Below are 26566 nucleotides of genomic sequence, written 5' to 3' on the forward strand. Positions count from 1 at the left end.
CAGGGCCTGGCTCATGGATGCCCTCAGCAGCTTCCCAGGGGTGCCCACGAAAGAAAAGAGAGACAATAAGTGCATGGCAGGTGACTCTGAAATAGGAGAACTCATTCACAGTATGGTTATCTGATGGATGTTCTAGCATAGGATCCTCTCTTGGTTGTGCACCACCGACCTCATCGTCAGCGCTGGCATGGTCTACATCCTCTGCAGCCAGCTCTGTGGCTCTGTTCTCGAAGTCCGTGAGAACCTCGATATCAGGAACTCCATCCCCAGTATGGGACCTCCTTATAGTGAGCCAGTTTGCCCTGCATGAAGACAGATGGAGAGAGTATGATAAAGACACATGCAAGGGCAGGTGATACGGATGCCTGGCATGTGTGGATGGCGAGTGGAGCCTTGGACAGGATTAGGATGCAAACTCCAGAGGAGGTGAGGCCAGATGGAGATGTAGGGGCACGTGAGAGTGAATGGTGATGTTCCTTGAGCTGGCAGTGAGTGAGATCCTCTTGAATGTGTGATGGGCTTAAGAGTTGAGAATGATGAGATGCTTGACTTACCCAGGTGGAATGGATGAGATCATTCATCCTTTTCCTGCACTGGGTGGCTGACCTCTTCTGTAGGGCAAAACGCTCTGATCACTGCTGCCACCACCTCCCAAGCCGGACTGGTCACCTTGGTGGAAGGCTTGTGGCCAGAGCCAGGGTAGAGGACATCATGGCGGGCCTAGACTTGTGTTCATCAGGCACTCCAGTGAGGTGTCACTGAATTTGGCGCAGCATGCTTTCTGCCTTTGGGAGCCATGTCTTCACTGGACCTGCAGCAGATAGTGTGAATGTTGTGCAGGGGTGCCGTTTAAATATGGCGTCCAGAGTTAGAGAGCGCTAAGGGCACAGCAGAACCGGTGAATCAGATGCAGCCAACCAGCGGAATGGTGTGCTCCCCATGGATGAATAATTAATCAGCTGCAATGCAGATGATTCGCTGCATAAAGCCGCCATTGCCGTTTTCTACCTGCTAAAGGACTTTGTGAATTTCAGGGAAAATCCCAGTCATTGAATCACTGTAAACTTGACCATGCATGGCAGGCTTGCTGTTGCCTGCTAATCAGCCTCTGAAAACTTTCAACTATTTCGCATTATTCTGCAAGAAAAGAGCAGTAAGATACAATACCACTCCTAAACCAGTGGCCCTCATAATACATTGAGACGTCCTGTTGTTATAAAATAACTTTTCCTTTGAAGTTCTGTTGAAGGGTCATGAGGACTCGAAACGTCAACTCTTTTCTGCTCCGCCGATGCTGCCAGACCTGCTGAGTTTTTCCAGGTAATTCTGTTTTTGTTTTGGATTTCCAGCATCCACAGTTTTTTTGTTTTTATAACCATGTTTATTTTAACAGGAAGGCAGATATTATGCTTTCACTGGTCCACTCAGAAGGCCCTCATCGTCATCCTGAGTATTAAGTATTAATTAAGGCACCAGCTGTTTTCTTTACTGTCTTATATTGACCAGCAGTTTATACATTTTGTCAGGGAATTATATATGGGCATTGATTATATTATTAAACTTATAACTTAATTGCAATTTACGGACGTAGAAAATAGGAGCAGATTATAGCCCATTTGTTCCCTCGAGCCTGCTGCACCATTCAATAAGATCATGGCTGCTCTGTGTTTTGAATTCCACCTTCCCATTTATAACCCAATAACCTTAGGGCAAGGGAATGTATCTGCCTCTGCCTTAAAAATATTCAATGCCCCCACTTCCACCGCCTTCTGAGGCAGAGAGCTTCAACCCCTCAGGGAAAAAAATTCTCCTCATCGTAGTCCTAAAAAGGTGAGCCCTAATTTTAAAACAGTGCCTCCTAGTTCTGGATTCTCCCACAAGAGGAAACATCCTTTTCACATCCACCTTGTCAAGACCATTCAGGACCTTATATACTTCAATCAAGTCACCCCTCACTTTTCTAAGCTTCAGTGGAAACAAACCCAGCCTGTCCAACCTATCTTCATAAGACAACCCACTCATTCCAGGTATCAATCGAGTAAACCTCCTCTGAACCACCTCCAACAATGCTTCCTTAAATAAGGAGGCCAAAACTGCATACAGCATTCGAGATGCAGCCTTACCAATGCCCTGTATAACTGAAGCGTAACATCCTTACCTTAATGTTCAATTCCCCTCGTAATAAAGGATAGTATTCCATTAGCCTTCTCGATTACTTGCTGTACCTGCATACTAATTTTTTGTGACTCATGCACAAGAGCACCTCGGATTCTGCAGTCGTTTTTCACCATAATACCTGAACTTAGATTTATTATGGAGTGAACAGTTATATTTAAGTATTTTTTTTAAAAATGGCATTTCTAAAATTGTGAGGTGAGTAGATTTTGGCATTGTCTAACACAGATTTATTGCAACCCCTCCCAAAGCCTGCATTTCAGACAACCCAAGCACGTGAGAAACTATTCATACTGCACAACATTACATGAATGTTTAGCCAAGTTGTGATGAGGTTAAAACTGAAGTTTAAGAATAACCATTATATAAACATTGAAAGTGATTTATTTTACAGTACCAATTTAGTTTTTGATAAAACTTGCAGTTTATAATACAATACTAAGCAGAATCCATGTGAAACCATGGGACAAGAATAATAATTAGGAGATAGCCTCAAATAAGCCAGGGCTCTATTGAAAGATCAATTGTGATCTGAATGGTCAGAAAATCTGGAAAAGTATTTCCAGGATCATTGGTTGATGGTGCTGGGACAACACAGCAATAGCAAGAAATCATTACTTTAAGCTTAAAAATTATCCACAATGGTTATATTTCACAGAGCTGCTCGGTGTTTCAATAGGGTAAACTAAATTCAGAACAGTTGCAGATATTAAATTTAAGCACTTTGCTTGAAGTTTTATGCACTCTATTGAAACATGGTTTTTTAAAGTGTACAGTGATTTTCACACCCTCAGGGTGTCTCGAAGCTCTTCACAGCTAATGAAGTATCTTTGAACTGTAGCCATAGTTGTATTATAGGGAAATGCAGCAGCCGATTTGAATACAATGTCCCACAAGCAAAGAGATAATGATCAGATAATGTTTTTTTTAATGAGTTTAGTTGAAAGATGAATACTGACCAAAATACACCCTGCTCCTCTTTGCATAGTGGCACGACTCACTGGAGATAGTGCGCTGTAATATCAAGCCCCACTGTTCCCTGAGCTATGACAAATGTGAAAAGTTTGATCAAACCACCAGATTGCCCCAATTCTACCTAACTGTTTAATTTAGGTTAACAGAATATGAGTACCAGGTTTGTAAACTTAACAAGTAAATAACTGTTTACTGAACAAATTGTCTTTAACTAGTGTCAAAAGAGAGAAATGTGAACTAATTTCTAATCCTATAACCTAAACTCTACCTCTTCTTAAATCCCTATATACACACATACACAACACATAAGACATGCAAAAACATGGATTTTAAGGGTAGGATAAAACAGTTCAATAGCACCAATTCTGGAGTACAGGATTTGATAGATTGATTTTGATCGATGTCTTCCAAATTCCTTTCAGTTCTTGTTGATGACATAAGGTGGTCTTCCAGCACTTTCAGTATTTAGTTCACTGGTTGAGCGATTGCTTTCCAATGTCTCTGACAGTGATTTTCCTCTTTGCCTCTTGACAGGGCTTTTCAGAGAGAGAGCAGGTTATAGAGATATGAGGAGTAAAAGCCAGCCAGTTGTTATTGTGTAATTACTGGAATCTTACACACACAGGAGAGAGAGGTTTTAGGTCTTTTTCTTTTCAGGCCAAGAGCTATTCTGCTGCACTGCTCTCTCAAAACCTGGTCACCTGGTCAGGAGCTGATTAAAACTTTGTTGCCAGGCAGTTTCCCCATCAGACCAGAAGCCTCCTCAGCATCATCCTGCCTTTCATGACACACTCTGTTCCACGACAGGAACATATCCCTCACACTGTTCCAGTGGACATGTCAAACTGCAGCCATTGTAATTTTAATCCACAGCCCAACAGAAATAAAAAGATATGCTCTTTACAATAGTGCTGCAGGTTCTTCAACCTTGATTTGAGAGGGCAAACTGGGTTTTGGTTTAATGCAAAGGCAAAATACTATAGATGCTGAAAATTTGAAATAAAAACAAAAAATGCTAGAAATATTCAGGTCAGGAAGCATTGTGGGGAGAGAAACAGCTTTAATGTTTCAAGTCTTATTTTCAGAAAGCTTTTGATAAAATCTCACATGCAAACACAAACTAGGAGCAGGAGTAGGCCATTTGGTCCTTTGAGCCTGCTCCACCATTCATTATGATCATGGCTGATCATCCAACTCAATAGCCTGCTCCCGCTTTCTCCTCATATCATTTGATCCCTTTCACCCCAAGAAACATCCGAGGTTTTGTCCCTGTCTACTTTCTGTGGTAGCGAATTCCACAGGCTCATTACTTTCTGGGTGAAGAAATTTCTCCTCATCTCAGTCCTAAAGGGTCTACCCCATATCCTCAAACTGTGACCTCTGGTTCTGGACTCCCCCGCCATCAGGAACATCCTTCCTGCATTTACCCTGTCTAGTCCTGTTAGAATTTTATAGGTTTCCATGAGAACCCCCTCATTCTTCTGAACTACAGCGAATATAATCCTAACCAGTTCTGTGGAAGAGTCGTGAGGACTCGAAACGTTAACTCTTTTCTTCTCCACCGATGCTGCCAGACCTGCTGAGTTTTTCCAGGCAATTCTGTTTTTGTTTTGGATTTCCAGCATCCGCAGTTTTTTGTTTTTATATTTTTATAATCCTAACCGACTCAATCTCTCCTCATATGTCAGTCACGCCATTCCAGGAATCAGTCGGACAAACCTTTGCTGCATTCTCTCTATAGCAAGTACATCCTTCCTCAGATAAGGAGACCAAAACTTCACACAATATTCTAGGTGTGATCTCACCAAAACCCTGTAAAATTACAGCAAGACATTGCTGTTCTGTACTCAAGTCCTCTGGCTATGAAGGCCAACATATCATTTGCCTCCTTTACCACCTGCTGCACATGCATGCTTACCTTCTGCGACTGGTATATGAGGACACCCAGGTCTCTCAATTTATAGCCATTCCGATAATAATCTGCCTTCCTGTTTTTGCTACCAAAGTGGATAATCTCACATTGATCCACCTTATACTGCATCTGCCATGCATTTGCCCACTCACTCAGCTTGTCCAAATCACACTGAAGCATCTCTGCATCCTCCTCACAACTCACCCTCCCACCCAGCTTTGTGTCATCTGCAAATTTGGAGATATTACATTTAATTCCCTCATCTAAATCATTAATATATATTGTAAATAACTGGGGTCTAAGCACCCACCCCTGCGGTACCCCACTAGTCACTGCCAGCCATTCGGAAAAAGACCCGTTTATTCCTACTCTTTGTTTCCTGTCTGCCAACCAGTTTTCTATCCATCTCAATACACTATCCCCAGCCACATGTGCTATAATTTTACACGGCAATCTCTTATGTGGGACTTTGTCAAAAGCCTTCTGAATGTCCAAATAAACCACATCCACTGGCTTCCCCTCATCAACTCTACTAGCTACATCCTCAAAATTCCAGTAGACTTGTCAAGCATGATTTCCCTTTCATAAATCCATGCTGACTCTGTCCAATTCTGCCACTGTTTTCCATGTGCTCAGCTGTTAAATCTTTTATAATGGACTCTAGAATTTTCCCCACTACTGACGTCAGGCTGACAGGTCTATAATTCCGTTTTCTTTCTACTTCCCTTTTTAAATAGTGGGGTTATATTAGCTATCCTCCAAACTGTCAGAACTGTTTCAGAGTCTATACAATCTCGGAAGCTGACCACCAATGCACCCACTATTTCTAGGGCCACTTCCTTAAGTACTCTAGGATGTAGATTATCAGGCCCTTGGGATTTATCAGCCTTCAATTCCATCAATCTTCCCAACACCATTTCCCTACAGTACTGATTTCTTTCAGCTCCTCCCTCTCACTAAACTCTGTGTTCCCCAATATGTTATTTCTGTCCTCCTTTGTGAAGACAGAACCAAAGTATGTATTTAGTTGGTCAGCCATTTCTTTGTTCCCCATTATAAATTCCCCTGTTTCTGACTGTAAGGGACCTACATTTGTCTTCACCAATCTTTTTCTCTTCACATATCTATAGCAACTTTTACAGTCAGTTTTAATGTTCCCCGCAAGCTTACTGTCATACTCTGTTTTCCCCTTCTTAATCAATCCCTTGGTCCTCCTTTGCTGAATTTTAAACTGCTCCCAATTCTCAGGTCTGTTGTTTTTTCTGGCCAATTTGTATGTTTCTTCCTTGGATCTAATACTATCTCTAATTGCCATTGTAAGCATGGTTTGGCCACCTTTCCTGATTTACTTTTACACCAGACAGGAATAAACAATTGTTGCAGTTCATCCATGTGCTCTTTGAATGTTTGCCATTGCCGATCTACCGTTATCCCTTTAAGTAATGTTTCCCAATCCATCATAGCCAACTTGCGCCTCATACCATCTTAGTTTCTTTATTAAGATTCAAGACCCAAGTCTCAGAATCAACTACGTCACTCTCCATCTTGAGATGGAGCCTCGCACAACTAGATTGTCAATTATTCCTTTCTCTGTACACAATACCCAGTCTAGGATGGCCTGTTCTCTAGTTGGTTCCTCAAAGTATTGGCCCAGAAAAACATCCCATGTACACTCCAGGAATTCCTCCTCTATGATGTTGTTACTAATTTGATTTGCCCAATCTATATGCGTATTAAAGTCACCCATAATTACAGATGTTCCTTTATTGCATGCGTCTTGAATTTTCTGTGTAATGCCATTCCCAGCATCACCACTACAGTTTGGGGGCCTATATACAACACCCACTAACGTATTTTGCCCCTTAGTGTTTCTCAGCTCTACCCATACAGAATCCACATTGTCGGAGCTAATATCTTTCCTCACTATTGCGTTAATTTCCTCTTTAACCAGCAATGCAACTCCACCACCTTTTCCTTTTTGTCTGGCCTTGCTAAATACTGAATACCCCTGGATGTTCAGTTCCCATCCCTGGTCACCCTGTAGCCATGTCTCCATAATCCCGACTATATCTTACCTGTTTACATCTATTTGCACAGTTAATTCATCGACTTTATTGCGAATGCTCCTCGCGTTAAGGCACAAAGCCTTAAGACTTGTCTTTTTAATATTACTTGTCCCATTCCCACTATTTTTCACTGAGGCCCTGTTTGATTCTTGCCCTTGATTTCTCTGCCTATCACTTTTCTTATTCCCTTTTCTGTCTTTTGTTCTTGTCCTTGATTCCCCTTCCTCTGACTCCTTGCATAGGTTCCCATCCCCCTGCCATTTTAGTTTAAACCCTCCCCAACCAATCTAGCAAATACATCAGTCCCGGTCCTGCCCAGGTGTAACCCATCCAGTTTGTACTGGTCCCACCTCCGCCAGAACCGGTCCCAATGTCCCAGGAATCTGAAACCCTCCCTTTCACACCATCTCTTCAGCCACCTATTCATCCGATATATCCTTCTATTTCTACTCTGACTAGCATGTGGCACTGGTAGTAATCCTGAGATCACTACCTTCTGAGGTCCTACTTTTCATCTTTCTTCCTAGCTCCCTATATTCTGCTTTTAGGACCTCATCCCTTTTTTTAACCAATGTCGTTTGTACCAATGTGTACCATGACCACTGGCTGTTCACCCTCCCCCTTCAGAATGTCCTGTAGATGCTCTATGACTTCCTTGACCCTAGCAGCAGGAAGGCAACACACCATCCTGCGATTCTCGTTTGCGGCCACAGAAATGCCTATCTATTCCCTTTCTAATTGAATCCTCTATAACTATTGAATTCCCACACCTTTTACTCCTCCCCTGTGCAGCAGAGCCAACTGTCGTGCAACAAATTTGGCTGTTGCTATTTTCCCCTGAGAGGCCATTCCCCTCAACAGTATCCAAAGTGGTATATCTGTTTTGCAGGGGAATAGCCACAGGAGATTCCTGCACTGCCTGCCTAGTCCCCTTGCTCTGCCTGGTGGTCACCCATTCCCTTCCTGACTCTGGACTCTTAGCTCGCAGTGTGACCACCTCTATATACGTGCAATCCACGATACTCTCCACCTCGCGGATGCTCTACAATGACCCCAGCTGCCGCTCCAGCTCCAAAACCCAAGCTTCCAGAAGCTGCAGCTGGAGACACTTCCCACACACATACTGGCCCCGGGCACTGGAAGTGTTCCCAGCTTCCCACATAGAACAGGAGGAGCATACCATGGATTTGAGCTCTCCTGCCATGATTTACCCCTTTAAATTAAATTAAACCTTTTGAAAGATACTTAATATCAAATAATATTAATCACTCTCGGGCTCTTCTTCCCTGCTCCTCGTTGTTACAGAATATAACCCTTACAAATGATGAACCACAAAATAAGACCTTAAAACACAAGCAATAAAAGTAGTAAAAGTAGTAGCTTACCCGGCCATACTCACGATACTCAAAGGATCACCTAGCTCCCTCCCCACCGAACTCCCTCAGTCACCTCTGCTCTCCCAGCTTCTCTTCACTTCCCGACTCCTCTCGTGCTCCTTTTCAACTCCTGACTCCTCTCGCACTCCTTTTCATCTCCCAATTCCTCTTGCGCTCCTTTTCAACTCCCGACTCCTCTCAGGCTTCTCTTTAACTCCCGACTCCTCTCTCACATAAGAGGTTAGCAAAATTGATGCACAAGGGTTTGAGGGTAATATATTGGCATGGATTGAGAATTGGTTAACGGACAGGAAACAGTAGGAATAAATAGGTCTTTTTTGGAGTGGCAGGTGGTGACTGGTGGGATACCACAGGGATCAGTGCTTGGGCCGCAGCTATTTGCAATATATATGGCTGATTTGAATGAGGGAACCAAGTGTAATATTTCCAAGTTTGCTGATGCCACAAAATTAGGGAATGTGAGTGGTGAGGAGGAAGGAAAGAGGCTTCAAGATGATTTAGATAAGTTGAGTGAGTGGGCAAATACATGGCAGATGCAGCATAAAGTGGATAAGTGTGAAATTATCCACCTTGGTAGGAAAAACAGAATGGCAGAGTATTATTTAAATGGTGATAGATTTGGACGTGTTGATGTACAAAGGGACCTGGGTTGCCTTGTAAAGCAGTCATTGAAAGCAAGCATGCAGGTGCAGCAAGCAGTTAGGAAGGCAATTGGTATATTGGCCTTTATTGTGAGAGGACTTGAGTACAGGAACAAGGATGTCTTACTGCAGCTGTATAGGGCCTTGGTGAGACCACACCTGGAGTATTATCTGCAGTTTTGGTCTCCTTACCTAAGAAAGGATACACTTGCCATAGAGGGAGGGCAGCGAAAGTTCAACAGCCTCATTTCTGGGATGACAGGATTGCCATAGGAGGAGAGATTGGGTCGATTAGGCCTGTATTCACTGAAGTTTAGAAAAATGAGAGGGTATCTCATTAAAACGTATAAAATTCTCTGACAGAGCTAAACAGTCTGGACACAGGGATGATGTTTCCCCTGGCTTGAGGATCTAGAACAAAGGGTCACAGTCTCAGGATATGGGGTCGGCCATTTAGGACTGAGGTCGAGGAGAAATTTCTTCACTTAGAGAGTAGTGAACCTGTGGAATTCTCTACCGCAGAAGGCTGTGGAGGCCAAGTCACTGAATATATTCAGGAAGAAAACAGATTTCTAGACACTAAAGGCATCAAGGGGTATGGGGAGAGAGCAGGAGTATGGCGTTGAGATAGAGATCAGCCATGATTATGTTCAGTGGTGGAGCAGACTCGGGCCAAATGGCCTACTCCTATTTTCTATGTTTCTATGTCTGACCTTTCATCAGAGCTGGGGAAAAGTTAGAAATGTAATAGGTTTTCAGCAAGTGAAAGGGGGAATAGTGAGAAGAAGAACAAAAAGGAAAGGCCTGTGATAGGGTGGAGAGCAAGAGAGATTCAATGACAATAGGGTTCATGGTGGTAATGGAATAAGTTTTTTTTTAAAAAGGGGTAAAATGTGGAGTATGAATTGCAAAATCCTGTTTGGTTGCCACCCGAAAGCAAAGGAAATGATAGAGAAACAAGAGAGAAATAAACAAGCCAGCAAAGAAAAAGGAAAATGATGGCAAAGGTCACAATCTAAACTTGAACTCAATACTGAGTCCAGAAGGCTGTAAAGTGCCCAGTCGAAAGATGAGATGCTGCTCATTGAGCTTGTGTTGAGCTTCATTGGAACACTGCAACAGGCCAAGAACAGAAAGGTCAGAGTGGGAGCATGGCAGAGTTAAAATGACAGGCGACTGGAAGCTCATGATCACCTTTGCGGTCTGAACAGTGATATTCTACAAAGTTGTCTCCATTTGGTCACCCCAAGGTAGAATAGACCACATCGTGATCAGAGAATACAGTATATGAAATTGAAAGAAGTACAAGTAAATTGTTGTTTTGCCAGGAAGGAGTGTTTTGGGGCATTGAACAGTGAGAACATAGGAGGTAAATGAGCAGATATTGCATCTCCTAAGCTTGCATGAATGTTGCCATGGGGAAGGGTGTTCAGAGTGACTCCTTCCCCTTCACTTCCCTCTGACTCCTTCCCTTCTTCTAATTTCATCCCTTGCTATGTATTCAGTGCCCTCGGACATTCCTCTCTTTGACCCTGAATGATCCGTCCTGAGCAAAGGTCTCAGCTTCACTCCCTCACGCCCCACCTCAAAGAATTTCAAGCCCGGCACAACAAACCTCTTCTTCCATCATTTTTGCCTCCACCTGCTTCTTTGGCTGGGAGTCTCTTCCTGCGCAGCGAATCCTTTTACCTGTCTCCAGTATTCTCCCTCTGAGCTTGCAGTTCTCCATTCTCCCCGATTCAACCCTAATATTGTTATCAAACCTACTGATGAGGTTGGTGCTGTTGTTGTCTGGCATACGAACCTCTACCTCACAGAGGTGAATGCTAGGGATGGACAAGACCATGGAGAGATTGAGAACCTTGACCCTAAGCTCTGGGACATTCTCCCTAAATCTCTCCAACTCTCTTCTGTTAAGATGGTTCTTAAAATCTACCTCCTTGATCAATCTTCAGCTGTTTTGTTGTCTCTATCTGTGGCTCTTGTTAAGCACTTTCCAATGTTTTACTACATTAAATGCGCCACATAAATTTAAGTTGTTAGTTCTTTATGCCTACCTGAGATGAGAACTAATTCAAAACACTGGCTAAATAATTGTACGGCTATGAGGAAAGAGAAAATAAAACCACAAAACAGAAAGAAGGGTGGATAAGTAGGTGACTGTAAAGACTGTGGCACTTAGCCATCCTTTATGGTCCAAGTGACAGATGCAGTAACACACTTTTTTTCTTTTTGGAAATGCAGGGCGTTACAGAGGAAGAGAACAGCCATGGTGCTGGAAATGGGCCTCAAACTGGGCCAAGCCTGGGCTCCCCAGTGAAGGTGCGTTCTGAGACTTTGCAGCCAGATCGCGATGTCCCACTGTTAAGAAAGCTAAGGTCCATACACAGCTTTGAGTTTGAAAAACGTCTCACTTTGGAGCCAAAGCCCAGCACTGATAAATTCTTGGAAGCTTGGTAAGTGTAACTTTATTCAGTTCTGGCTTAACTGGTTCTGCTACAAATATTTACCGAAAAGCGAACATCGGGGAAAATATGGCGCTTTTGCTTAATGCTGCTCATACCTTCATGGAAAAATATGTTTCTTACGACATCAAATTAAATTATGAAAAAGACATGAATGTTACATTTAACAGTCTGTTTGCTATCCGGATGCAGAAAATTAACAGTTTTGTAGGTCGCATCTTTACTACAGGACATAGTATTTTTGAAAACAGCTACAGGTAAATTTATTATGTAGTTTAGAAATCCAAACACTTGATTTGAAACTGGTTTGTTCTGTTATTTTCTGTTTAATAGGCAGAGTTAAGGGAGCAAAACAGATGAGCAAGAAAACAATGGGACAGGAGGGGACGTGCAGGAGTGGGCGCAGGCGGGCATGCCTCCCCCAATTGGGGGTGCGCCGCCATTTTAAGTGGACAGGCCAATTAAGGCTATGCACTCCCTGTGTGGGTGGAGGGGGGAAAGAGCACACTCATCTCCCTGAGGCTAAGTGCTGCCTGAGGGAGATTGGCGCCAAATTTAAAAATGGTTAAGATGCAAAAATAAAATTTCCCTGACATGTTCCCTCATGTGACATTGTCACATGAGTTGGGACATGTCCATCACTTTAAAGCGTATATTTATTAAAATTTTTAAAACTCTCATGAAACCTCATCCCGCCCGTGGATGAGGTTTCATGCTTTTTCTGAAGCCCTCCAGGGCTCCCAGCCTACCCACCAACCTTAAGGTTGGATGGGCAGATCCATTAATTAACTCAATTACTTTTTAAATGGCCTCAATAGGCCATTGACAAATCGGCAGGCGCACAGCTGATTCAGCTGTGCTCCTTCCAACCTGAAAATTGAAACGATGCGGGGTGACACCGGGAGTTCCACCCGACATCATCCCGCGTCATTTTATGCGTTGACGAGCGGGTCCCACCTCCCGCTTGCCGACCTAAAGATCCTGGCCAATATATTTAATTTTCACACGTTTATTGCACATCGGAGACCTGCCATTTAAGACCGCGTTCCCTCAGAGCCAATATGGTGTTTCTATCTATGTGCCACGGCAGTCCCATTTATTTTGATGAAATTCCAAATTTCAGACCACCCTGGAGTTGATCCAGAGTTGTTCTACCACAGGCGTGCAAGTTACCAGTTGGCTACTGCTGCATAAGAGAGAAGAGAAGACTTCTATTTATGTACCACCATTTCACAATCTCTGGATGCCCTAAAGGGCTTCACATCCAATGAAGTACTTTGGAAGTGTTGTTGCTGTTATATGAATAATATTATAATATAATATTGGACTGAATTCTAAGTATTGTTCAGTTAGCATAGAAGATGACGCTGCAATAAAAATATAAAAATAACCGTGCTCGCCAAAATAAAATGCTGTAAACTGCTTGTTAAAACAGTTAAGAAGGTAACTAGAAGTGAGAAGTTTCAATATATTGTGCTTATTCTCATTGTCTTTTTGACGGCTGTCATTTTAATTCTTGAGAAAATGACACGTCGATTCCATGGGGATGCACTACTTTTCATTCATTCATGGGATGTGGGTGTTGCTGGCTAGGCCGGCATTTATTGCCCATCCCTAATTGCCCTTGAAAAGGTGATGGTGAGCTGCGTTCTTGAACCGCTGCAGTCCATCAGGTGTAGGTACACCCACAGTGCTGTTAGGGAGGGAGCTCCAGGATTTTGACTTAATAATCATTAGTGTAAAGTGCTCCTGCTCTTCTATTCATCAATTAATACTGTGTGTTCTGGGCACCCCAGAGGGACACCGCTATCATGTTGAGCAGTAAAAATACATGAAGTTGTTAAAAGAAGTAAATCTACCAGAAAAGCATAATGGGGGGGCAAAGAGCGGTGGAGGTGGTTGGGGAGTGGGGTAAGTGCCATACAACAAGAACATTTGTATTTATGTAGCACCATGTTACTTCACAGGTATGTTATGAAATGGTATTTGACACCAAGCCACATAAGGACATATTAGGAAGGTGACCAAAAGCTTGATCAAAGAGATGCATTTCAAGGAGTAGAGAGGCAGAGATGTTTAGGGAGAAAATTTCAGAGCTTCAGACCCAGGCAATTGAAGGGACTGCTGCCTATGGTGGAACATAAAGATCTTGGAGGGCAATAGAGCTGGAGGAAGTCACGGAAATCAAGGAAAAGAGGGTGTAGAGGGATTTGAAACATGGATGAGAATTTTAAAATCGAAACAATTTAGAACAAAGAGCACAGGGGCCATGGTACTTGGTGCAAGTTAGAATATAGGTGGCAGAATTTTTCATGACCTCAAGTTTAGAGTCTGGAAAATGGGAGGCTGACCAGGAGGGCATTGGAAAAGTAAAGTCTGGAGGTAACAAAGGCATGGATGTACTTTCACTTAAAGTACATTTTGCTTTAATGCAGTAATAGTAGATTTTTTTTTAATTAGTCATGTCTTTGTCACATGACTAAGAGTACATGTGGGGTCATTAATGGTTGATTTATGTCACATGTCTAAAAGTCTAATGGATAATTATCCAACAAGACTGCATTACTAAACTGAAGAATGAAGCAGGTGTAATAAAGATTAGTGCAGTGGCTAGCAAGTAGTTGTTAATGAGATCTTTCAAATAATGAGATCTTTCAAATAGAGCAGTTGAAGTTTAGAGCTCATTGTGCCTGTGTCAAAAAGCCAAAAGCATTGCTCTCTATCTTTCTCTGCTTCCGATATTTATTGACTTCTCCCTTTAATAGGAAATTGCCTTGCTTCAGCTATTCAGCTATTCCTTGTTGCATGCAATGACTGCATGTTTTAATAGCTCTCTCAATAATGAAATTTCTTCTAATTCCCCTCCTCGTTCTCCAAGTCACTATTTAAATTGATGATGGGTCATCACTGACATCCCTTCCCCCTGCCACCCCCCTCAACTCCCAACCAGAGGAGATATTTGTTCCCTATTCACTTTTGACAAAGCGCTTTATTTTAAAATCCTGCTTTAAATTTCATCAGCCCTGTCAGTTCCAGTGAAAGTTGACCCGAAACTGAACTGGACCAGCCATATAAATACTGTCTCTACAAGAGCAGACAGAGACTGGGAATTCTGCAGTGAGTAACTCACCTCTTGACTCCCCAAGGCCACCACTATCTCTACAAGGCACAAGTCAGGAGTGTGATGGAATACTCTCCACTTGCAGCTCCAACAACACTTGAGAAGCTCAACACCATCCAGAACAAAGCAGGTGGCTTGATTGGCACCCCGTCCACCATATTAAACATTCACTGCCTCCACCACCAACACACAATGGCAGCAGTGTGTACCATCTACAAGTTGTACTGCGGCAACTAACCAAGGCTCCTTGGACATCACTTCCAAACCCATGACCTCTACCGCCTAGAAGGACAAGGACAGCAGATGCATGGGAATACTACCCCCTGCAAGTTACCCTCCAAGCCACACACCATCCTGACTTAGAACTCTATCACTATTCCTTCACTGTCACTGGGTAAAAATCCTGGAACTCCCTCCCTAATAGTACTGTGGGTGTTCCTACAAAACATGGACTGCAGTGGTTCAAAAAGATGGCTCCCCACCAGCTTCTTGAGGGCATTTAGGGATGGGCAATAAACACTGGCATAGCCAGTGACACCCACATCCTGTGAAAGTATAAATAAAGTTATATCTATTCTCTGATAACCAGATTTCCTGATATCATCTGGCGAATCTAGCTGGCTTAAATAGTGTACGGGAATAAATATGTGCAGCACAGTATGATATTTCTAAAATATTTCAAAGATATAGTGTAGAGTATCATTGGTGCACCTATTCTTTTCTTCATGCTTCAATTCCTAAAATCAAATATGAACTGGTAAATGGACTCTAGCTAGCTTCAAAATACTACCTGCATAAAAAGGATGAAAGATGGACAGAAGTTTTAACTCGGTGAGCTGAAATATAGAGCAGCAGATTGAATGTTTCTGCTTGCAGGTATTCTCTTTCTCTGTCCCTCTTTTTGTTATTTGTTCATCGTGTCTGAGCATCACCAAGGCCAGCATTTATTGCCCATTCCTAGTTGTCCTCAAAAAGATGGTGGTAAGCTGTCTTATTTGGACCCTATCTGTCCTCCTCTCTTCACTTGCCCTAAAATAAATAATTAGATTTCTTTCTAATCATTTCACAGTTCTCTATCTTAGCTGTTTATCAATGATTTTTTTTTTGTCAGGAATATGGAATGTGGTTTGTCTAGTTTTCTTCTGTTATCTGTTGTAAATGAATGCCAAAATATAAATGCATACCAACTATATTGAAAGGAAGCTGAAATACTTCTACCCTATTAATCAGTATGGGGTCATTTGGATAGAATTCGTGATTCTCCCGCACAAGTTTGTGAAGGAAAAACTGAATAAATTGCCACATTTCTTAAATAACAAACCATCAAGCCACTAACCACCATCCTCTCAACCTCTTACAAGTATGTAAATCCTTTAAAATGTCTTGTTTGGATTGATATAATGTGTTTTAATACATCAGGCGTTTACATCAAATTGGAAATGTGCAAGTTGATTTCAGATTTTTGAAATAGAATGTGTCCTTTATCTGACTCTTGTTCCCATTTAAGCTTTTAGTTTTAAACAAGATCTGATAGGATGCCTAAACACATTAGGAAAGCACATCAATTAGTTACTATTGTATTCCACTCTATGCTTGTCAGAAAAAGTGCTGTGAGTAAATGGAAAGATTGACTAATAGTCAAAATTCATTTTAATACTTTATACCTCTTTTGTAAAGATATAATATCCTTGGAGCAGACATGCTGTCCAGGTTTAACAGAAAAACTCTGACAAATAACAAAAAAATCCTAGCCTGCACAGTATGGATTTATTTATTCCTAATAGTACTGTAAATTGTTAGAACTATCTCGTATTTTTATTTTTAAGTCTGTTAACTATATACATTTTTGTGTCCAGCTCCACTAAGGCTCAGGAAGTCTTGGCCTTGTTGAAGGATGTTGCTGCTACCCAGTCTCCGAAAGCCTCTGCTGCTGCTCGTACTGACAGAGTTTGGCACTTTGATGAGGAGTACATTCCAGACTGTTCAAAGCCCGTCTCTGTGGAATCTCCTGCGCATGGTGATGCTGTCATCAGCAATGGATTTGTAGCCGTTAATTTAAGCTCCTGCAGGCAGGAGGTTGACTCCAAGGAGTGGGTCATTGTGGATAAAGACCGTGATCTTCAAGATTACAGGACTGATGGAGGTCAGGGCCAGAAATTGACCAGTCCATCTGGACGAACAGATGATGAGGAGCCAGATGTCCTAGCAGAAGATCCTCCTCAAGAAGAAAGATTAAAGCTGGAAGCAGATTTACCAAGTGAAAAGACGGGACATCTGCAATCTCCAGAAACAGGAAGAGAACAGGTACCCGCTAATGAAAAGTGTGGCGTTAGAAGTACATATTTTAGAAGTACATGTTTATGTAACTGCTGAATTGCACTATTCAATGAGAGAAATTAGTAAGCTACCACAGGTTAATGATGAGAGTTTATTGATGAGAAAATGCAGTCTGGGAATCATATGCAATTAAAATATAAAAATTTGTTTTATTTCAAAGTATTTTTTGGATGCAGTCTGAAAGGACTGATACTAATTTGGCCCATCCCATTTGTCTGTCTGTCTGTCTCTGTCATTATGTCTAACATGTTGAATACCAGCATCAGACTCTCGTTGGTCGAATCCAATGTCATAGTGTTGGAAGCTGAGTTCAGCTTGAATTTTAAATGTTTCTAAAACTCACATTTGTCTTAATGAGGAGAAAACAGATCAGTATTTCTTTATGATTAAAGATTTATCAAAAGTCATCTAGGTGTAAATATTTAGAACTTTAAAGTTGACAATACACGACAGGTTGAAAAGACTACAAAAATGACAAAGGAGAATTCTAGATTTTATGCGTGGGTTGGACTACCAAGAGAAGAAACAGTGCTAACTTTCTGACCTGATCAATGCCTTGTGCGGTTGGAGTGCTGTGTTCAGTTCTAGACACTTCATTAGAGGAAGGATATTGGAGCCATGGAAAGCTACTGCCAAGATTCACTGGAATTATATCAGGGATATAAGGTTATAGTTACAAAGGAAAATGTTTTTTTTTTCACCGTAATGCAGGAGGCTGGTGGTGATTGAATAGAGGTTCTCACAATAAGAGAGGGTGAGTATTTAAAGGTTTTTCCCACTGCTTTGCAAATCAGCAACATGACAGAAACAGGATAATCATTTGGATGCTTTATAATGAGCAGGTATTGAGGCAGAGGATAATTTAAAGTATTTGAAAAAGAAAATGAATTAACTGGCACCCCTTTCGTGCCTTTCATTTTGTAAAATGATTCTTAATCAATCACTTTTGAATATATTCAATGGCCCAGCCTCTGCAGCTCTTTGGGGTATAGGATTCCAAAGATTAATGACCCTCTTGAGATAAGAAATTTCTACTCATCTCCATCTTATTCTGAAACTGTGCCCCTTAGTTTTAGATTCCAACATTAAGGGCACTTTCCTTTCAGCATCTACCCTGTCAAGCCCCCTGAGAATTTTCTGATGAAGGTTCATCTCGACCTGAAACGTGAACTCTGTTTCTCTCCATAGATGCTGCCTAATTTGAGTATTTTCAGCATTTTTTGCTTTTATTTCAGATTTCCCAGTGTCTGCAGTATCTTGCTTTTGCATTAGTGTTCCCTGAGAATCTTGTATCTTTTAATAAGATCACTTCTCATTCTTCTAAACTCCAATGAGTATAAGCTCAACTTCACTCAATCTTCCCTCATAAAGACAACCACTTCATGCCAGAATCAAATTCTCTGAATTGCCTCCAATGCAAGTATATTCCTCCTTAAATAAGGGGACCAAAGTGGTACGCAGCACTCTAGGTCTCACCAATGCCATTAACAGTACCAGGATGGAACTTTTATACTCCACTCCACTTGCAATAAAGGCCAGCATGCCAATTGCCTTACTAATTACTTGCTGCACCTGCATGCCAACTTTTGTGACTCATGTATGAGGACATCCAGATATCTCTGTACTGCATTTGTTCTGCAGTGTCTCACCATTTAAATACAGTAATGGTTTGCTCTTCTATTCCCTCTACCAAAGTGGATAACCTCACATTTCCTCACATACTCTATCTGCCAAATTTTTGCCCACTCACTTAACCTGTCTATATCCCTTTACAGACTTTGCATCTTCTGTACAATTTGCTTTCCCACCTATCTTTGTATAATTTGTAACTTGGATCATCAGTGGAATGATTTAATTACTCTTGGTTAGAGATATTGAATGACTGAATATCACCTTAGTATTTTATTTGCAATCTGTTCGAGCTAATACAAGTGTAGACCTCCAATATTTCATTGGTGTATGTTTGGTGCTATAGCACAGCTATCAGTACATCTGTAGTGCATTAGTTGAGTGTTTGTCCCACTGTATGGTGTCAGGTGTGATTGTTTTTCTCATCCCATGAATGAAACTACTCTTCAGGGCAGTTTGCAAAAGATAATTCCTCAATTTAGGGGAATACTGAGTCCACTGGGTGTTGTAATGACAGCATCTCTGGTGAGTGCAGCTTAATTATTAGGATAACAATTCCATAAAGTATCTGTATTCCTATTGACCACAAGATGTGTCACTATAATGAGAAAGAATGAGGAAGAGGAAAGTGGGATAGAAGAACCGTGTACTTAATCTATTTATGTCGGATAGTTCTGTAGTTAACTTCCATTTCTCTGCATTGCACTTAAAAGTTGTGTTCTGTGATGTGACCCAGGATTTGTCATCCCATACCAATTAACCACATCTGCTATTTTAATGGCTTAAATATCAGGATTAGCAATCTAAAAGTTTCATTTATTTCAAAAGGCAGTACAGATGATAAAAAATGCTATTTTTAAGACGCTGCTTAAAACCAAATCCTTTGGTTATCTGTTCTAATATCTCCTCCATTAGTTTGGTTTTTTTGTCTGGTTACACTTCTGCAAAGCTCTTTGGGATGTTTTACTACATTAACATGACTCTATAAGTGTTCTTCTTGTGATAACTCATTGTGCCAAAATAGAGGTTATTTCTGATTTGTATAATTACCAGAAATTAACCAATTATTACAATCATCCTTGATGTGTTCACATTGTATTAATTCATCAGACTAACTGGTAATAGTTTTAAGTATTTGAAATATTACACAGAATTGTGTTGAACACAGGAATATAGGGACATGCCTTGACTGATAGCAAGATTATCTGCTGTTAAGATTATATCTGGTAGCATGGTACATTGATTAGCTGATAAAATTACTAGTGAGTGGGTACTGAGATTCATAGCTGTTTTATTGGGTTAACTACAATATCGTCACTCAGTCAGCATTGTTCTATTCCTCCAAGCTGGTGGTAATTTGATCATCTTTAATGGAGGCTGATGAAGGTTGAGAGAAGAAAAAATGGATGGAAAATCAATATCGAACTAAATCTGAGAACTGCTGAAGGGGTAGCAGTTGGCATGTGCATGAATCACAGTAAGGCTATCCATGTCTTAGGGCTTTATAGAATTTTTTTTTTGGCTTAAGGAGAAGATCGCCACTTAAACAATAAAGTAAGTATTTTCTTACCTAAATAATGTGGAGTTTTTTGCACACCATAGTTAGATTTATAAATAAATAAATCTGTGCATGCCCTATGGAGGGGAGTTGAGAGAAGGGAAATATTCAGGTTGATTAACGTGTTCAGTATCCCTTTTTATCAGGAAATACAAAATTTAAGAAAATATTACTTCTACGTTTACCTTTTTCCTTCTGTAACAAATTTATTTGCAACGTTACTCAGTCATACTAAAAACTTCTTTAAAAAAAAGTTTTGTCTCTGATTTGTCACGCTATTTGTCAAACATCAGGTACCGCCAGCCATGGCTCAGTTGGTAGCATTTCTGAGTCAAAAAATTCTGGGTTTGTCCCTGTCTTGTGCTTGCTGACTTGCATTGGCTCCCATGCTGGCAATACCAAGATTTAAAATTCTTAGTCTTGTTTTCAAATTCCTCCTTGGCCTCAATTTTCCTGTAACCATCTCCAAGACCTCTGCACTCCTCTAATTCTGTACTCTTTCCCATCCCACTTTTAGTTGCTCCTCATTGGTGACCATGTCTTCAGGTGGCTCACCATAATTTCTGGAATTCTCTCCCTAAACCTCTTGCTTCTCCACCTCTCTTTCCTTCTTTAAGAGGCTGTTTTAAACCTACTTCTTATCTGCCCTTATGTGGCTCAATGTCACATCTTGTCTGATAACGCTCCTGTGAAGCATCTTCAGGTGTTTTACTACATTAATGGTATGAGATAAATGTTCTTGTTTATATCCAGGATTTCTGTTGATTAAGCCACACTAGGATTCAATCCTTCCAGAATTTGCCAATATAAATTAATCATCTTTATTGTTTTCAAACCTGCCCAAATATGGAATCCATAATTAGCTAGGATATATTGCAAAATATTTTTTAAAAAGTAAGACTTGAATGTGCAAACTTTCATTTGCCACAACTACTTGTAAATGGCTTTGAGCATAGTATTTAAAATTGCTTTCTTCAGCAGCAATTAGTGCCAGCAAAAATTGGAGTTACTTGATGTTTTATAAAAACATGGGAACTTATTTTTGCTGTTCTTAAAAAAAAGTTTCCCTCAATTTTATTTTCAGTAAATTTTTTCCATTGATAAGGGGTTGAGACTTATAGGTATATTCTAAGTTATAAAAAGAATTTTGAAATTTGTAGGCACTGGATACTGGAAGTTGCAGCCTGTTACATTGTTGTGTGACAGCATTAGCTCATCGAAGGTTTCTTAGACACCGACCTTCAATAGAGCCATTTCAAGTATAAAAAGGGCTGTTATTTAAGCAAGTTTAGCAATTTACTTATTAAAAGGTATATTTTATTTTGCTTTCACTATGTTTCAATACTTATTTACAGTCATACATTTCGCAGCTTAGTGATGAGCGCCAGATGTTGGATGAGAGGATTTTCATTATTTGGAGCAATTTCATTACTTCCCACTTGATGATTATTTGTTGCAGGCTTCTCAGTGGTTTTATTGCATCTTCATTGGGAGTTGCACTTGCATTGCCAGGTTTTGATTGGGTCAGTTATAAGCAAACCAATCCAAGTTGTATCAGCTACCTTGCCAGTTAAGTATAAAGCCTGCATTGCGTGATCTCAATTGTGAAGTAATTCACAGGATTAAGAAGAACAAATGTATTCTTCCTCTTTAGTTCTTTGTGAAATTTTAAAAGTTGTGTAAAAAATGATAAGATGTATGATCTGGGAAATTTGTATATGGGATAAAGAAATCTCTAGTGTTTATGGGTGTTCCATTTGAGAGACTTTTAAAAAGAATTTTTATGACTGAGAATATACCTATAAGTCTCAACAATAAGTCCCTCATCAATGGAAAAAATTTACTGAAAATAAAATTGAGGGAAACTTTTTTTTGGTACATTATCAGACAGGCTTGCCTGGTTAGTATTAATAAAAGGAAAAGTATTGCTCAAAAAAGAGACATGCCTAAGCTTTTCGTCTTGCACTCATCAGGACACTTCAAGAATACCAATATAAAGGGAAAATAACAATTTGTACTGTATGTGAAGAGAGTGTTGATTGGTTGACAAGTGACACTGTAGTTTAGCTAAACGTAACTCAAATGGTTAAATTCACTGGAAAACAAGGAGAGTCTGAACCAGCATCTTGAGGACAATGAAAGGTTATTCAACATTCCAGCAACTGTTCACACTCATTGATACTGCAATGATCCTATTTATATGAACTCAGCAGAAGCCATTACAGGGTTGAAGTGGTGCTTCATGTCTGGAATATTGGGGGTGGGAGAGAAAGGAGGGAAGGGTGTCACTTGTGACCAGATATAGACATAGGAGTTTCTGTGAAGAGTGAGCTGCAAAGCAGAAGGCCATCTTGCAGTGAAGTGCTATGAAACGTTTGAAAAAAACAAGAGAGGTGCTTCTGCCTTGGCTGTAGGACAGAATGCAGAGGAATTATTTTGCTTACAAATATCTATTATAATGGGGTAAAATAGCATCTTAGTTGTTTTACTATCATTATGTAAAGATAAATCTTACAGATTGAACTAAGCGAATATTGCTCTTATGCTCACCCAACTCTGGAATAAAGCAGCTTAATGATTCAAATCAAGTCTCACTTTAACATAGTGTTAGCTTGTCTGCTTTTTTTCATTCCTTTTTTTTTACCCTCGTTTAGGTTAGTGAAAAAACTTGTAGAAATGTAACTCTGACTTTTTTTGAAACATTTAGTACATAATTTTTAGAGAGTTTCAAAATCCAGTTTATAAAACTATGGAGCTGTGGAGACAACTTTTTGAACCTTTGAAACTCCTACATAGGAGCCATTTGATGACTGAAACCTACTTTTGCAAGTTGAAATTTGTTTTTTCAAGCTCAAAATTGTTGACTGCCCAGCTCTTGTATGAGTAGGTATCAGCCATCTAATGTCAGAGTCCTAGCTCCTGAAAACAAATAATATTGTTTCCATACTAATGCTAGATTTCCACCTATGCTTCCTGCTGCTTTTAAATTGGTCTGTCAGTGAACAATGGTGAAAAATTCAGCTGTAGTTATTTTAACAGACGGCAAAATAAATTGTTAGCACAAACCTAAAATAGAAATAAACTAGTTAACAATGAACAATTTTACCCACATAATCTTCACCTAGTGGTGAGCGTCACTGAGTGAAGAAGGTTCCAGGTCCAGAATTATACTTTATTGTTAGAAGTTCTACTATGTTGAAGGAAAGAGGACTGAAATAGTACTACCATAGTTTTCCTTGTTTTATATTCTGCCACATTTTTCAAAAAAGAAAGGCTCCTTAAATGAGCAAAGATGCAAGTGAGAACAGGAATTATAGCAACAATGATGTATAACAAAGCAGATTTTTTTTTGAGTGAACGTACTTTTCGGCTTATTTTGTGGAAGTAACCTTCAAAGAGAAGGTTTTGTATGATGTTCATGTACATATTGCAAAATGACCAGGATTGAAGTGCTTTCCTATGCTTTATTGGCCACTTTCAGATTGCCATGCAGAGATATTATTGTTCACTCTGACATCATGTTGCCTCCCTTACCAAATGACAAAACTTGTGGATACAGAATAGACCCATAGTCAAAGAACCTTGGGTGAAATAATTGATCTAACTGTGCAAATCACCAAAAATTGTGGTGCCCTTATGTACCACTTAGAATCTCTTCTCTCTGAAGTGGTCAATAAATGGTTGTCACCATTGATACCTCAGATAGGGAGTATTCGGTGAGGCACGGATGTACATTACCCTTTCCACCTTTCCAGATAATCTGTGTTCGCCTATAATTAAAATAATCATCAGAACCTTTATATATATATATAGGTACCGAGGGACCACATGCTTAGACTTTGGGTAGCAACAGTTTTCATTTCTCACTTAAGGAATAAACTTGGTTCCTTACTGTGTTCTTTATTGATGAAGGAAAATTCACAACAAAAGAGGTGAAATAAAAGGTGTGTGCTGGAAAAACTCAGCAGATCTGGCAGCATCTGTGGTGAGAGTTAACATTTTGAAGTGAATCTGACTCATCTTCCTCTGTTCCAAAGAAGAGTCAGCACCTGCAGTATGTCACTTTTATTTTAGGTTTTATATCAATATATTTGGAAGTAGGAGCCAAATAGAGGGAAGAAAGTCTTTCAGGCTGAGTTGCCTATTGCTGTACCCTTGACTCCTTGTGCAGAATTTTTAGCTTGGCAGTTGGGTGCACGCTCGCCCGACCTGACCGAGCGTGAAATGATGCGCGATGACGTCGGCCGAACGTGCTGATGTCAATGTGCAGTCGAGCGAGAGCTCTGTCGGCGGGCATGCACCAGAGCTGGCAGCGTGCCCGCCGACAACTAAAAGGCCTATTAAGGCAATTGTGCTGAATCTTTGATTGCCTATTCAATCTAACAGTTGACGGGCAGGCAAAAAGGTCAAGTGGGCCTTTGCATTTTTTTGGAAACCTCATCTACTGGCGAGATGAGGTTTCCAAAATCAAATACAAATGAAATAAAAACTTTAATTTTTAATTAAAAACAAGCCCCTGCTCATGAGGGGACATGTTTCATTAATTTTTTCTGCTCTTTAATAATGTATTGTTCATCTCCCTGAGGCAGCTCTGTGCCTCAGGGAGATTATTCAGCACTCTTTTGCGCTAGGCCTGCTCACCCTCCTCCTCCCACCCTTACAGGCAGCGTTCACCCTTCGTGTATCACGCTGGGAGGGCCTTAACTGGCCCGCCTGTGTAAAATCGTGGAGCGCTGCTGATCACGGGCAGTGGTCGGCCTCCCGACCACCCCCACTGATCCCACATGCCAAGGGCAAATTCTGCCCCTTGTCCCAGTATCTTTCTTTTAGATTCTCATCATCTGAAATGGAATTCTGCTATGAGTGTATGTAGATAGACTCTGAACTGGGTTGAACCTAATACTGTGTTACAAAGGCAGTTGGCATTTTCCTCATTATATCTTGTTTGGATGCAATTAAAAGCTTAATGATTAATTTTAAATTCTATTATTTTTGTTCATATATAAAATTATGTTCTGCAGCCATGGATCTAGAGGGTACAATACTCATTCTGTGACCATTTGCTGATGTCCCAGCTGCAACCCACAAATCTGTTGTCCATATACATACGCAACATGCATGTTTCCTCCTTTGATTTTCTCACCTTACCCCTTGTATGCTGAGGCTGGTAACTCATGCTATGGTTCCACTGACAGCTTTGTGCTGCCTGTTCTTCGAGTAGCCATTTTGAACCTGATCTGTATTGATGATCATGAAGACACCGCAACTGAGCTGGATCCTATTGCTCAGTTTTAGAATTGCAGAAGTGTTCACTGGTGATCAGGGACAGGAATCACTGGTTGATTATTTTTTCCCCCTCTTGGGAGGGTCAGAAAGGAGGGAGTAGTGGTGAACAGTTTTTCCAGACCAGTGGTGGGGGGACGGGAGTGTACTGTGGTGATCCTTGGGGGTCAGTGTTAGGCACACCACTCTTTTTGATTTATAATAATGGTCTGGACTTGGGTATACAGGGTATAATTTCAAAGTCTGCATTTGACAAGAAACTGGGAATGTACTAAACAGAACATACATACAAACAAATGAATTAGCAACAGGAGTAGGCCACTCAGCCCCTTATGCCTTCAATAAGATCATGGCTGATCTGATTTTAACCTCATGTTCCTGCCTAACCCTGATAATCTTTCACCCCTCTTGCTAATCAAGAATCTATCTACCCCACCTTAAAAATATTCAAGGAGTCTGCTTCAACCCCCTTTTGAGAAAAATAATTCCAAAGTCTCTCAACCCTCAGAAAAAATGTTTTCTCATCCCTTATTTTAAAACCGTGACCCTGAGTTCTAGATTCTCCCCCAAAAGAAAATATCCTTCCCACATCCAGCCTGTCAAGGCCCCTTAGGATCTTATTTTTCAATCAAGTCACCTCGTATCTTCTAAACTCCAGCAGATACAAGCCTAGACAGTCCAGCCTTTCCTCATAAAGTAACCACCCAGTCCAGGTATTAATCTAGTCAACCTTCTCTGAACTGCTTCTAATGCATTTACATCTTTCCTTAAATAAGGAAACCAATACTGTACACAGTACTCTGGATGTGGCCTCACCAGTGCCCTGTATAGCCGAAGCATAACCTCCCTATTCTTGTATTTAATTTCCTTCACAATAAACGATAACATTCTATTAGCTTTGCTCATGACTTGCTGCACCTGTATACTAACCTTTGGCGATTCATGCACTAGGACACCCAGATCCCTCTGCATCTCAGAGCTCTGCAATCTCTCACCATTTAGATAAT

At 40.7% G+C, this 26566-nt stretch overlaps 1 protein-coding gene across 1 annotated transcript in view; it reads left to right on the top strand.

Annotated features, from left to right (window-relative positions):
• LOC121292488 (tau-tubulin kinase 2-like) overlaps positions 1 to 26566 on the top strand; it is a 296782-nt gene that overhangs the window by 238562 nt on the left and 31654 nt on the right. Inside the window, exons 12-13 of the mRNA XM_041214491.1 lie at positions 11411 to 11622; positions 16609 to 17056. Of these exons, the coding sequence (XP_041070425.1) occupies positions 11411 to 11622; positions 16609 to 17056 (660 nt within the window). The remainder of the gene's footprint in view (positions 1 to 11410; positions 11623 to 16608; positions 17057 to 26566) is intronic.

Source organism: Carcharodon carcharias, chromosome 20, assembly GCF_017639515.1.
Source record: "Carcharodon carcharias isolate sCarCar2 chromosome 20, sCarCar2.pri, whole genome shotgun sequence".
Lineage (NCBI taxonomy): Eukaryota > Metazoa > Chordata > Chondrichthyes > Lamniformes > Lamnidae > Carcharodon > Carcharodon carcharias.